Below are 15,011 nucleotides of genomic sequence, written 5' to 3'. Positions count from 1 at the left end.
TTACTATTACGTTGACTATTCTGCTTCTTTTGCTTCTTCATATAAACTTTAGAATCATTTTGTCAATAACCACATTTTTTTTCCTTGGGATTGCATTGAATCTATAGACCATTTTGTGAAGAACTGACATGCTGCCAGTATTGAATTTTCCTATCATTAACATGGAAACTATCTAGTTCTGTGATTTCTTTCATCAGATCTTATAGTTTTCCTCATTGAGATCTTGTACAGATTTTGTAAATATTTCATTTTGGGGGAGGTGTGAATGTAAATGGTATTGTTTTAAATTTCATATTCCACTTGTTCATTGCTGGTATATAGGAAAATTATTGACTTTTGTATATTAACCTTGTATCCTGCAACCTTGCTATAATCACTTATAAGCCCATTTTCTTGTCAATGCTTCCTGATTTTCTACATAGATTATTATGTCAGCTGCAAAAACAGTTTTATATCTTCCTTTTCTATATGTATACCTTTAATTTCATTTCCTGTCTTATTGAGTTAGCTAGGACTTCCAATATAATGTTGAAAAGCAGTGGTGAGAGGGGACACTTTTGCTTTGTTCCTGATGTTAGTGGGAAAGTTTCTGGGTTTTTTTGTCTGTTTTTTACCAATAAGTATGACATTTGCTGTAGGCTTTTTGTAGATGTTCTTTATAAAGCTGAGGAAGAACTTTCAGTTTTTATAATGAATTGGAATTGCTTTTGGTCAAATACTTTTTCTGAATCCATTAATAGGATCATGTGATTTTTATTGTTTTTCTGTGATGTGATGAATTACATTAGTTAACTTTTGAATGCTGAACCAAACTTGCATACCCAGGGGATCATGGTGTTTTTCAAATTTATCCTTCTATTACCTTCCTTTTATTGTAAATTTTAATCTATTTACATTTAAAATAATTAATGATAAAAAAGAATTTACTTCTGCCATTTTGCTATTTGTTTTCTGTACGTTTTATAGCTTTTTTGTACCTCATTTCCTCCATCATTGCTATCTTTTGTGTTTATTGTTTGTAGTGACTTTAGATTTTCTTCTCATTTCCTCCTCTGTAGATATTGTTTTTGTGGTTACTATGAGCCTCATATATAGCAACCTAAAGTTATAACACTCTAATTTGAATTGACATCAACTTAACTGTAAGAGCTTACAAAAACTCTGCTCTTATGTAGTTCTGTCTCTCACTCTGTTATTGATATCACAAATTACATCATTATACATTGTGTGCTGAATAACATAGATTTATAATTATTTTTTTATGTCTTTGTCTTTCAAATTCTGTAGAAAATTAAAGTGGAGATACAAACCAAAATTACAGTAAGATTGGTTTTTATATTTGTCCACTATTTTACATGTGCTGGAGATATTTATTTCTTCTTATGGGTTTCGTTATCAACTAGTGTTGTTTCACCTCACCTTGAATGACTTCCATTAGTAGTTTTTGTAGACTAGGTCTAGTGGTAACAAGCTCCCTGAGCTTTTGTTAATCTGGGAATATCTTAATTTCTCCATTATTTTTGAGGACATTTTTCTGTATATAGAATTCCTAGTTGACAAGATTTTTTCTTTTAATATATTAAATGTATCATCTACCTGTCTTCTGGCCTCCATGGATTCTAATGAAAGATCAAATTGATAATATCATTGAAGATCCCTTGTATGTGTTGATTCTCTTACTGCTTTTAAGATTTTTTCTGTGACTTTTAGTAGTTCGATTATGTGTTTCACTGTGGGTCTCTGAGTTTATGCTACTTGGAAGTCATTGAGGTTCTTGGATTTTTAAATTCATGTCTGCTTTTCAAATTTGAAAGTTTTTATCCCTTAATTCTTCAAATAATCTTTCTACTCCTTTAACTTTTCTTTCTTTGATTCCCATGTTGGTCCATTTGATGGTGTCCCATCGGTGTTGTAGGCCTGTCCACTTTCTTCATTCTTTTTCTTCCTACTCCTTAATCATTTCAATTCACCAATCTTCTAGTTAGCTGATTCTTTCTTCTGCCTGAGCAAATAATTTGTTGACTCCTGCTAGTGAATTTTTCATTTCACTTGTACTTTTCAGCTCAAGAATTTGTTTGGTTCCTTTTTATAATTTCTATCTTTTTATTGGTATTTGCATTATGTTCATACATTTTCTGGATTTCCTTCAGTTCTTTGTCCATGTTTTCCTTTAGCTCTTTAAGCCTGTTTAGGACAGTGATTTTAATATTTTTTCTAGTTACTCCAATGTCTAGAATTTTTCAGGGAGACTATTTTGTTAAATTTTGTAAAACTTGTTAGTTACTTTGAATGGGTCATACTTTCCTTTTTTTTTTTTTTTTTTTTTTAGGTTTCATTTTTTTGCATGCCTTGAGATTTTTTTTTACTGTTATTGTTAAAAATTAAATGTTATAATGTGGTCACTGGAAATGAGATTCTTACCCTTCCCCAGAGTTTGCTAGGGGCTTTTTGTTTTATTATTATTTAAGGTTGTAATAGTCTATTTGTTTTGTTACTTTCCCAAACTATTTTTGCAAGAACTGTATTCCTTGTCATGTGTGGCCACTGAGGTCTCTGTTCCTTCAGCTCCTGTTAGCTTAATGTTTTGGCAGAGATTTCTTGGAATGCTAAGAGCTTAAAAAAAGAACTGAAAACAAACCAAAAAAAATCCTTCTTCCAGTCTTTGCATATCTGTTCTGTGTTGTGGCCCTCCTCCAACACTAGTCTTGAACTGAGCCTAGGGATCACTTGTAAGTGAAAACTTAAGATCTTCTTAATACTTTTCTCAACATGCATCTTCGTTTAGGTATGTATACAAGTTCTTTTGAATGTCTTGATTTCCCAAAGAATCTTCCCCAGCTTTTCCTATCAGGCCTTAAGTATCTTGACTGTTACATATCTTGACTATATTTTGCCCCAGGTGTTTGCTGGTTGTTAGTTCTCCTTACAGTATTTTGGATCAAAGCCCCACTGCCTTTCAGCCTGAGTTCTGAGTTAGGTAAAAGAAAGATAAACACGTTCTGTTAGCCCTTCAGGTATCCTCTAGACAGGTTACAGCAGACTTAAGTGTATTTTTGACTCAAGTGTACTCTGCTCTCTTCAGAACCGGATACCAGGGTCCACAATGGTTAACATAGGCTGACCCTATTTCAAGACTGCCACTGTGCTGGAGATGGGGTGGGACAGTGGCATGTAAAATGCTACAAATTTTCCCTAGTTTTCAAGTCATCTTTTAATTTATTCAGCATTTGCTTTGTTGCTACAAACCTTTGACTGTTTTCCAGAGTTCTGACAAGCTTGGATCTGAACTTGTTTTTGGACATTTCTGTGTGAGGATACAAGGTTAGATCTGCCTATTCCATCAATTTGTTAATATCACTGTATATGCATTTTCAGTGATTTTATTCCGAACATTGCAATAGTTTAAAAATATTTGTAAACTGGAAAGTAGGTATATTAAAGTCATGTTATTTCATTATACATTTTTAAAATAACATAAAATTTACAATATTAACCATTTTTAAGTGTACAGTTCAGTATTAAGTATATCCAAATTGTGAATTTCTACAACGTGAATATACTTAACAATACTGAATTTTTTTATTTCGCAAAACTGAAACTCTGTATCATTGAACGGTAACTCCTTATTTCCCCTTCCATCCAGCCTATGGCAACCACCATTCTCCTGTTTCTACAAATTTGACTGCTGTAGATACCTTACATAATTGAAATCTTACATTTGTCTTTTTATGACTGGCTTATTTCTAAATGAAATATAATAAAAATGTAATAAAAACAAGTTCCATCCATGGTGTAGCATGTGACAGAAACTCCTTTTTAAACACTGAATATTACATTATATGTATATATCATATTTTCTTTATCTGTTTATCCACTGATAGATATAGGTATTTGGGTTACTTGGCTATTGTGAATATCACTACGATGAATATAGGTGTCCACATATCTCTTATTTTAGATTCTTTTGGATAAATACCCAGAAGTGGGGTAGCTGTATATGGTAATTCTGTTTTTAGTTTTTTGAGGAACTGCTAATACTCTTTTCCATAGTGGCTGTACCATTTGACATTCCCAGCAGAGTCCACAAGGATTTCAGGTTCTCCACATATTATTTAACCCCCTTTCTAACTAGTAAGTATTTTATGGAAAGACACTTTGGGACTATATGCTTTTCCTCACAAACTCACCTGCCAATTTTAGCACCCACAGATGATGACCACCTAGATCAATTATTACTGTGATGCCTGCAAGATAGTGACTTTCTAATTTTGTCATTCTTCCTATATCTCCTAGTTGGCAATCTATTCTAACAGAGAGATTTCTCTTTTTCTTTACTAATTTATTCATATCAATACAAACTAGGTAAATAGAATAAGACATACACCTAAATCTTGAGAGATACCTCTGAAATATTTATGTAGAAAGGTCATGATGTCTACAGCTTACCCTCAAATATTTCAGCAAAATAATAGTAATAACATACACACTCACATAATCAGGAGTGCCAAGTTAAATGTGAAAATTGTTAATTATTCAACTTAGGTGAACAATATATGGGAGATCATTGTACCGTTTTGCAACTGTTTTTGTGGATCTGAATTTTTTCAAAATATAAGGTCTAGACATAGCAGTTTTAATTGAGACACTGACAATACCTTCACGAATATTTGGAAAAAAATTAAAGTCAGCCTATAGGTTTAATTTACCAGCATTTGAATATATTCAAATTTTATTACCATTGTCTATAGACATTTAAACTAGCATCTGTGCAACAGTCCTCTGAGGCAGAGAGCACACCGCACAAATCTTACATACTAAGATAACGGTACCATGTTCAACAAGACTGTTTCATGATTAAGTAAACCAAGCTTGACAAAGCAGCCAACTCACGATGGATGATTCCAGTTTTAGGACATAAGTGAACTTACTACATAGGGAACATTACAAACAATATTAAAATGTTACAGAGACTTTAAAAAGTTTATATTTTTTCCCTAAGACTATATATAGACATGGTTCACATAATAGAAACCTGTACATTACAGCACTCAGAGGTTTTAGCAAAGCATACATTATAGACATATTTGCCATACAGTGCAATTTTATTGTGTAAGACATGAATCATAGTGCACTTAAATCCAAGAGTCACATTCAAATATATCAAGAATACAATCCAAATACCTGGCTATTGAAGAAATACATATTCTTTTTTTATGTAATTAAATTGTGCAAGTACAACATTTTTAGTGTAGATGGTGATAGATCTATAAGGATTCGAAGCAACAGAACTCAGGGTGTATTCATGTAGAATAATCCACGTCTCCAAAGATATGTGCACTTTAAAAGTGAAACAAATGACAAATGTCTTGGGCAGAAAGACACAGGCAGTGTGGCACAACTTGCTTTTATTACAAATTACCAACACAGTTCATCTGTATACTCATAGATGGCTAGACAAAATGGTTCTAGAAGTCCGTAAGCTCCAGGAATTCTTTTTCAGGACAATGTAGTGTCTACAGTGAGCCCCACTATCTTTCACTATACAAACTATAGTTCTACAAAATGGTACTTTCTTAAAGGGGAATTTAGTTAAGTTCAGACTTTCTAAAACCTCATCCTACAGTTTCATAGGGTCTCTTCCCAGCCATTGGTTTCAAAGAAGAAGATGTGGTGGACACTAGATCATAAGGACTGAGTAACGGTAGTTTTATTCAAGAAAAAAAAAAAATCAGAAAACTGATACTGTAAGAAAATTAGCATTTCGTGTCATCTGAGAATAAATATTAATGGAGAAATCAGTCTTTAAATGTTTTTTAAGATGGTGAATTACATAAAAATACTATCTGGTAATAAGTTAGCATATCAGCTCCGGAGAGGGGAAAAGATCTAACCCATGTCAAAGAAAAAATAAATTATCTATGTTATCTTGAGGTATCTTGAGCATAAACCTGTACCAGATGTACTGAATGACTTCATCCTCTGGTAAATTTCAAAGCTGCCAGAACAGGGATCTACTATTCTAAAATTTGCCGATTTTTTTTGTCCAGGAAATAACTTCTGATAAGGGTGCTCATAACACCCTCTTAGTTTTCACTCATTAAATCTGGATATGGGTAAATAGCAAAATTTTGCCTCAGGTTGGGGTCTGGTAATAAGTAACCTGGTTAAGACTGACAATAAGGGGCGCCTGGGTGGCTCAGTCACCTGAGCATCCAACTTCAGCTCAGGTCATGATCTCAATGCTCATGAGTTCAAAACCTGCATCAGGCTCTGTGCTGACAGCTCAGAGCCTGGAGCCTGCTTCTGATTCTATGTACCCCTCTCTCTCTACCCCTCTCCACTCATGCTCTGTCTCTCTCTCTCTCTCTCTCTCTCTCTCTCTCTCTCAAAACTAAGTAAACATTAACAATTTTTTTAAAAAACCTGACAATTAAAATAGCTAATCCTGGGGGCACCTGGGTGGCTCAGTTGGTTAAGCATCCAACTTCGGCTCAGGTCATGATCTTGCCAATCTCAAGTTAGAGCCCCGGGTCAGGCTCTGTGCTGACAGCTCAGAGCCTGGAGACTGTTTCAGGTTCTGTGTCTCCCTCTCTCTCTCTCTGCCCCTCCCCTGCTCGCACTCAGTGTCTCTCTCTCACTCTCTCTCTCAAAACTAAATAAACATTAAACAAATAATAATAATAATAAAATAGCTAATCCCCAAACCAGATTAACTACAAGAGTTACATCTTTCTTTTGTTCTTTTTCTTTCTTTCTTTCTTTTTTGTTTTTGTTTTTTTTTTTGAGAAAGAAAGCATGAGCAGGGGAGGGGTGAAGACAGAGGGAGACACAGAATCTGAAGCAGGTTCCAGGCTCCGAGCTGTCAGCACAGAGCCCGACGCAGGGCTCAAACTCATGAACTCATGAACCGTGAGATCATGACCTGAGCCAAAGTCGGACACTTAATGGACTGAGCCACCCAGGCGTCCCAAGAGTTACATCTTTAAGCAGATTTTTTTTAAATGCAGCAAAATGTTCCTTCTATTTTTCACTTTAAGAGATAACTACTGGTCAGATCTTTTCCATGACACTGATTTTTTTATGTAACATAAATAATGAGTGAATCAAAGACTAAAATATCGCTAAATTTCATCCTTTAAAATGAAAAGCAATGACATATCACCTCTTTAAATCAGGATTCAGAGTTCAAAGAAAAGCTTTTAAATTACCCATATGAGATCTGAAATGATTCTAATCTGTTGTCTTCCAAAGTTTTCCCCAAAATCACTTTGAACTCTTGCTTCAAAGCCTAATTTTTCTTAGAAGTAACATCCATTTTTAAGTGTTTTAATCCTGCTAAATTTTATAATTTCTGCTTTTGTTCCCATTTAATAAAAACAGAATGAAAAATTCTGATCAATTAATTACTGAAAAGTCTTACCACCCAAAAAGTTTCAAAGTCTTAACAACCCACTATGTTCTTCTGATTTCTACAAAAATTGTTAATTTAAAATCTAAGGATCCTTGTATTGCTGACAGAGGACTTTAGCAATCTTTTGTATTTTTAAAGTATTCTTTGTAGGACCTTCATTTGCATCCCAAAAATGTAAGCCAGGCTTTACTATGCATTCATTTATAGTATGCTTAATATACATAAACTTGATTATATCTCACTTGATTATTATTGGCTCCTGTGGGGCAATTTGTTTGCTAATTCTGCCACCACTCTCTTTATTAAAGTTTTTTTTTTTTTTTATGTTATTTTTGAGAGAGAGAGAGAGAGAGAGAGAGAGAGCGAGCAGGGGAGTGGCAGAGAGAGAGAGGGAGACAGAATCTGCAGCAGGCTCCAGGCTCTGAGCTGTCAGCACAAAGCCTGATGCAGGGCTTGAACCACAAAATCATGACCTGAGCCAAAGTAGGACACTTACCTAGTGAGCCACCCAGGAGCCCCTTCATTAAAGTTTTTAAAGCCACGTTTATCAAAGATGATTCTCCAAACTTAATGTTTAGTAAGTATTTTCTCATGAGTATATCCACTGTATATATTCTTCTCATGCAAGGGATGAGTAACTTCATAGTATTACTAAAACCCCTCTTTAAATTATATTGATAATGTACTTTTGACATGGTTCTTGAGTTTGGGAAAATCCTAATATTTGCATTAGATGTCCCCTTTGAAAATGGATACCAAAGTTTGTTTTTATGACCTATAAACGGAACTGAAGGTTACAACCCTTAATTATAAATTAGTACTAAAATGCAAACTTGTCCAAACAGCTTAAGATTGTTGTCTCAATAAGAAAAAAAAAAAAAAGAAAGAAATTGAAACACTATTCTACTATTGGACTCTGGCTCACAAATAAAACGTTCATCAGGAAGACAGGTAAAAATCGATGGCATACAATTTCTCCATGATCAAGCCTAATAAAAACTTCCACCCACAGAAGCCCTATGGCCAATCAATATCATCAGTGGCAGTCACTTCTAAAGAATCACTTAAAAAAGAAAACTCTCTAAATGTTTTTCCTTATGGATCTGTTAGCTGAGAAGAAAAAGGCTCCTTCATATCTACTCTTGAGACAAAAATAGGAGAAAACAAAAAGGTCAGCTGCATGAACAAATGCAGAAAGCAATTTTGAGGGGTGATAAAAAAAGCTAGGATATTTCCTCTTTTAAAGTATTAATATAAACATTTTGTACAATACAGAGATACTGAGAGCATGATTTCCTTTGCTCCTTGCCTTAGCCTTTTTGTGAGAGCTTTCATGCCTGGAGACTCATAACTATAGCCAAGAAAATAAGAGAATAAATATGGGCTTGAAGGAGAAGGCAGGCAAATATACCAAAAGAGAGTTCTGATACGCATGGTTTTCCAAGCCTTTTGCTACAAGTCTGAGAAAACAGAAAAAAAAGATGAAGCTTGGGCAACTGGAGATAGAAAGTACTTTGCTACTTTCTAAGGCTTCTGAATGTGGCCATAGATGATGCTAGAGGTGATTTTTTAAAATTATATTTTTAGCTTAATACACAGCTCTAAAGCAGGGTTCAGTTTTGGTGTGCTTTACACTGAAATGGTTATATACAGATGGGGTGGAAATAGTATTAAACATTATTCTTCAACTATCCTTTTAATGGAAAACTAGAATTCATAGTATTTTTTAAAATAAACTGTCACAAAACAAATGTATACAGAAAGAACTGAACCACAGACTTTTAGAGTAGCAGGCATGAACTAGCATAGCATACGGTCATAACATTGAAACATTTCAATCTGTTTCTGAAGTTTAAAACATAGCTTTGTCATGTTCATAAACTTTCACCTCCACTTCAAGTAGATTTGCCTAACATATAATGGACAAATCAGCAGAATCCAGATAAATGTTCAAAAGGCTCAAGCCAACATGAAAGTTTTAAGCTTAGTATTAGTAAACTCTCAGAATACTTAAAAATAAGACACAATAAAACTTAACAAACACAGATACATAAACCAGTGCAATAAGAATTTCAGATAAGGGCAGTGCATCTCTGGTTTAAGGAAACCGTATTTGTAGCTTAATTATAACAAATTAACATCTACCCTAAATGATGGTTTAATACGATATCCAGCATTTGATATGCACTTTATTATGTACTCTCAAAAACCTGAAAAATCAATTCAACTGTAACAATACCATATCAGTAACAAATTCCTACTTTGTTTCTATATTGCACATACTTTTACGGGTCTACTGTTAAAATTTACTTCTTAACGTAAATATCAGAGGATTAAACCTATAACCCTTGCAAAAATAATTTACCTTGAATAAATATTCAGATTTTCCTTTCTTGACAAACCAGAATGAGAATGAATTCAGCTTTGTTAATCCAAAGCTATTTTAAAGAGAAGGGCAAAGATATTGGAAATGGCGTGTTAATCACAAAATTCTTGGTTTTTCAACCATTTCAGTTTTGAAAAATATTTCTATATTTGGAGTGTTTAAAAGTCTAATCTTTTTTAAAACTACCAAATATTTCCTAAAGAGATTAATCATATACTTGACCGGTCTAGAGCAGTGTTTGGAAAGTAGACACAGAAGAATAAATGGTATATAACGCAAGTGGCATTAAATAGGTCACCTGTTTCACATAAAATAAAATGACTAGCACCTCCTTTCTGCTCCCAAAGTAAAGAGGCCTAACAGGCCACATGAAACATGAGTAATTACAGTATATTTCATTCATAAAGTATTGAGAAGTCCACTACATTTAGAGGGTTCTCACATCTAAAGCCTTAAGTTCAAGGCTACTTTGTAAAAGTGAACTGAAGGGCCAAAGGAAAAAGAGGTGGATACAGGTCCAGGAAGGTCCTTATGTAGGTCATAGGGAGGTCTTTCATGGACTCTCCTGCATCTCGTCCTCAGTTTCCAGTTCTGCCAACTGCCTCCTAAGGATATTTACTTTTGCTTGTAATTCCTTGTTATATTCAATGATGTTAACCATTTCTTCATATGCTTCATCCAGATACTTGGAGGATCTGTTCCAACGTAGGAAAATACCTATTGAATTCCAGGAAAGGAAGACAGAAGGGAAAAAGATACATATGGTGAATTAACATTGACATTATTCCATGCATTATACATTCTTTTCTCTTTACTTTTCTTCTTTTTTTTTTTTTTTTTTACAGTTCACATCTATATTTTACTATACTCTGAAATAAGCAGGAATATTGGTGTACTGAAAGAGTATAATTAAATACACTATTTAAAACATCACTATTTCTATGTACATAATCATTCATTCTTCAACCCCCCCCCCCATAAAATTATGATTTTACAATACCATTTTCTGATGTATTCAGGAAAATAAGCTGATAATTTACAATGCCATAAACTTTACAGTTTCACAATATAAATTTTTTATTCAATTATAGAACTTTACTCAGACCTGTAGGACCTCATACATGTATAAAATCATTCACTGGGAAAATGATGGTTACAGTAACAGCAAAACTACACACACTGTTATTTAAAAACCTAAACTTCCCAACAAACAAATGTTCAGGATCAGATGGCTTCAGAGGTAAATTCTACCAAACATTTAAAGAAGTGTTAATACTTATTTTTCTCAAACCATTCCAAAAACTTGAAGAGAAAGGAATGCTTCCAAGCTCATTCTATGAGGCCAGCATTACCCTTGATACCAAAACCAAACACAACACAAAAAAAGAAAATTATAGGTCAATAACCCTGATGAACATAGATGCAAACATCCTAAATGAAATTTTAGCAAACTGAATTCAACAATACATTAAAAGCTAAAAGCATCTTATGCCACAATCAAGTGGGATTTATTCCAGCAATGCCAGGATGGTTCAATATCCAGAAATCAATCAACACAATACGGCACATTAACAAATGGGATAAAAATAATGATCATCCCAACAGATGCAGACAAAGCATTTTATTAAATTCGACATCCATTTATGATAACTCACAACAAAGTGGATATAGAGGCCATAAATGACAAACCAACAGCTAACATCATATACAACAGGGAAACGTTGAAAGCTTTTCCTCTAGCTCACAGACAAGGAGGCTTACCACTTTAACACAATATTGGAGATCCTAGCCAGAGAAATCAGACAAGTAAAAGAAAAGGCTTCCAAACAGGAAAAGAAGAAATAAAACTGCCACTATTTGCAGATGACCTGATACTATATATAAAAAACCCTAAAGACTCCACCAAAAAACTATTAAAACTAATAAATTCAGTACAGTTAAAGGATATAAAATTAACACATAAATCTGCATTTTTGTATACTAAGAATGAACTATCAGAAATTAAGAAAACAATTCCATTTATAGTTGCATTAAAAAAAGTACCTAGGGATAGGAGGAAGATCTTGCACTGAGGAGGTAAAAGACCTGTACTCTGAAAACTGTAAGACATTAATGAAATAAAATGAAGAAAACGCAAATAAATAGAAGGACATACCATGTTCATGGATTGAAGAATATTGTCAAAATGTCCATACTACCCAAAGCAATCTACAAATTCAATACAATCCCTATCAAAAGGCATTCTTCACAGACATGAAACAATCCTAAAATTTATATGGGACCACAAAAGACTCCAAATAGCCAAAGAAATCTTGAGAAAAGAACAAAGCTGGAGGTATCACCCTTCCTGATTCCAACCTATACTACACAAAGCTACGGTAATCAGAACAGTAGGCTAACAACACAAAAACAGATACACAGATCTATATAAATCAGAATAGAGTCCAGAGGGGTGCCTGGGTGGCTCAGTTGGTTGGGCATCTGACTTCAGCTCAGGTCATGATCTCACTGTGGGTTTGAGCCCCGCGTCAGGCTCTGTGCTGACTGCTCGGAGCATGCTTCAGATTCTGTGTCTCTCTGCCCCTCCCCCCACTCGTGCTCTGTCTCTCTCTCACTCTCTCAAAAATAAATAAACATTAAATTAAAAAAAAGAAGTCTAGATATAAACCCACACTTAGATGGTCAATTAATTTTGAACAAAGGAGGCAAGAATATACAATGGGGAAAAGACAGTCTCTTCAATAAATGACTAATGCTGGGAAAACTGGACAACTACATGCAAAACGATACTGGACCACTTTCTTACATCATATACAAAAATAAACTCAAAATGAACTAAAGATTTAAATGTAAGAACAGAACCCATAAAACTCCTGAAAGAAAGCATAGGCAGTATGCTCTTTGACGTCAGTTTTAGCAATAACTTTTTGAATATGTCTCCCCAGGCAAAGGCTAACAAAGCAAAAATGAACAATAGGACTACATCAGACTAAAAAGCTTTTGCACAATAAAGGGAAGCATCAACAAAATGCAAACTAATGAATGAGAGAAGATATTTGCAAATGATAGAAATGATAAGGGGTTAATGTCCAAAAGAAATAACAGAATCATATAACTCAAAATAAAAAAAAAAAAACAATCTAATTAAAAAACTGGCAGACAACTTGAATAGATATTTCTCCAAAGAAGGCATACAGATGGGCCAAGAGACACACGAGAAAATGCTTAACATCGCTAATTATCAGGGTGAAATGCAAATCAAAACCACAATCAGAAATCAGCTCACACTTGTCAGAATGGCTATTATCAAAAAGACAAGAAATAACAACTGTTGGCAAGGATGCAGAGAAAAAGGAACCTTCATGCACTGCAAGTGAACATGCTAAATTGTATAGCCACTATGGAAAACAGTATGGAGGTTCCTCAAAAAATTAAAAATTGAACTACCATATGACCTAGCATTTCCACTTCTAGGTATTTATCCAAAGAAAATGCACACACAAATCGAACAGATATATGCATCCCTTATGTTCACTGCAGCATTATTTACAACAGCCAAGATATGGAAACCATCTAAGTGTTCATCGATAGATGAATGAATAGAGAAGACGTGGTATACATAAACAATGGAATATTACCCAGCCATAAAAATGAATGACATTTTGCTATTTGCAACAACATAGATGGACTTGGAGGGTATTATGCCAGGTGAAATAAGTCAAGTAGAGAATGACAAATACCATAGAATTTCATTTATTTGTGGAATCTAAAAAACAGAAACAAAACAAACAAAATAAAACAGAAACAGACTCCCAGATACAGAGAACGGTCTGAGGGTTGCCAGAGGGGAGGGAGGTGGGGCGACGGACAAAACAGGGGAAGGGGATTAAAAGGCACAAACTCTAGGTATAAATAAGACAGGGATGCAACATATAGCAGAGGAAACATAGTTAATAATAGTGTAATGCCTTTGATGACAGGTTGTAGCTAGACTTATTGTGGTTATCACTTTGTAACATACATAATGTTGAATCACTGTGTTGTATACCTGAAATTAATATATGTCAGCTACACTCCAATTAAAGAAAAGGATAGAAAAAATAATGCTCTCCCTCCCTGTTTCTTAAGAGGTGGTCTTCCAATTCTACAGGCAAGTCTTCTTTCCCCCATTAATAATTATCCTTTTATTATAGACTAAAAGGAGACATTTTCTCCTCCGTATAGATCTACGTTAACTCTATCAGCCCAACATAATGGCTTAAAGATAGTCAAATAAGGAGGTACAGAAACTTTCCAGGCAGCAACATGTCAGTAGCTGGTAAGTTCACAAAGGTTTTATGTTTCTTTAAAACACTTTTTAGAAACCAAACTGCCAGGGCCTTAAATCCTGTATGTCCAAATGCTACTCTCTATCAGAAAAGGAAAATAGAAACATAGCTTAAAGACTATCTCCTTTGTTGATTTTTCTGTTATATGAACCTGTATTTAAAATCCTGTTCTTCAACCCAGGAATTACCTTAAATTAATGGTTAACTATGATGTAAATATAAACAGGAGAGAGACATTTTAAGGTCAAAGAGTAGTCTCATTATACAATCCAAATACCTACTGTGGGAAGATTTTCCCTAACAAAATTTCTTCCAGTTCTAAGCTGAGGCACTAAACACATATGGAAACTCTGTTCTTTATGGAGCGGTAGGAATTTATTCATGTAACAACAAAGATTTCCTCCAGTCTCTTAATTTCTAAACTCTCAATGAGGTTTACTCATTGTAACTAGTAAACAAGTTAAACTGTCCTTCAGGCCATTCAGTTCCAAAATGTGGCTTTTCTCCCAAGTAGCTAGTCTCTCACTTCAGTTATTAAACATGACAGTGGCTTCTAGGTAAATTGTCCCAGAAATCTTTAACAAAGAAATCACTTATCCTGCACCTGTGACTATCTACAACAACCAAGAAAGTAAGCAAAGAGAAGTTCTGAACAGCCCAAAATTCCCAAAGCACCAAAGCTCAGGCTCAGAGAATCTGCAGACTATCTGAGGCCACTTTCCCCACAATTCTAACTTGGGGACACCTCAACAGATAAGATTAGAAGCATAAATTGAGGAGGAAGGAAGCAGCTAATGACAGATATGCCAAGAGGAACAAGACCTGAGGGCTGACATTCAGAGAAGTGACAGAAACAGACTCAGTCCCAAACTGAGAGAGCAAAATG

The 15,011-nt window shown here is 34.5% G+C and overlaps 1 protein-coding gene across 2 annotated transcripts in view; it reads right to left on the bottom strand.

The window, feature by feature from the left end:
* Positions 1-4,696: 4,696 nt before the first annotated feature.
* The window catches only part of MTMR9 (myotubularin related protein 9), a 61,824-nt gene continuing 51,509 nt past the window's right edge, over positions 4,697-15,011 (bottom strand). The window contains exon 10 of one of the 2 annotated variants that reach the window (XM_019440933.2): positions 4,697-10,514. In XM_019440933.2, the coding sequence (XP_019296478.1) occupies positions 10,351-10,514 (164 nt within the window). In that variant the 3' untranslated portion in view covers positions 4,697-10,350. The remainder of the gene's footprint in view (positions 10,515-15,011) is intronic. The other variant, XM_019440934.2, reaches the window with a different exon arrangement.

The sequence above is a fragment of the Panthera pardus genome, unplaced genomic scaffold (assembly GCF_024362965.1).
Source record: "Panthera pardus isolate Hobbes unplaced genomic scaffold, ASM2436296v1 HiC_scaffold_13, whole genome shotgun sequence".
Lineage (NCBI taxonomy): Eukaryota > Metazoa > Chordata > Mammalia > Carnivora > Felidae > Panthera > Panthera pardus.
The sequence above is the reverse complement of the archived record's forward strand: the minus strand, read 5'-3'. Positions and strand labels throughout refer to the sequence as shown.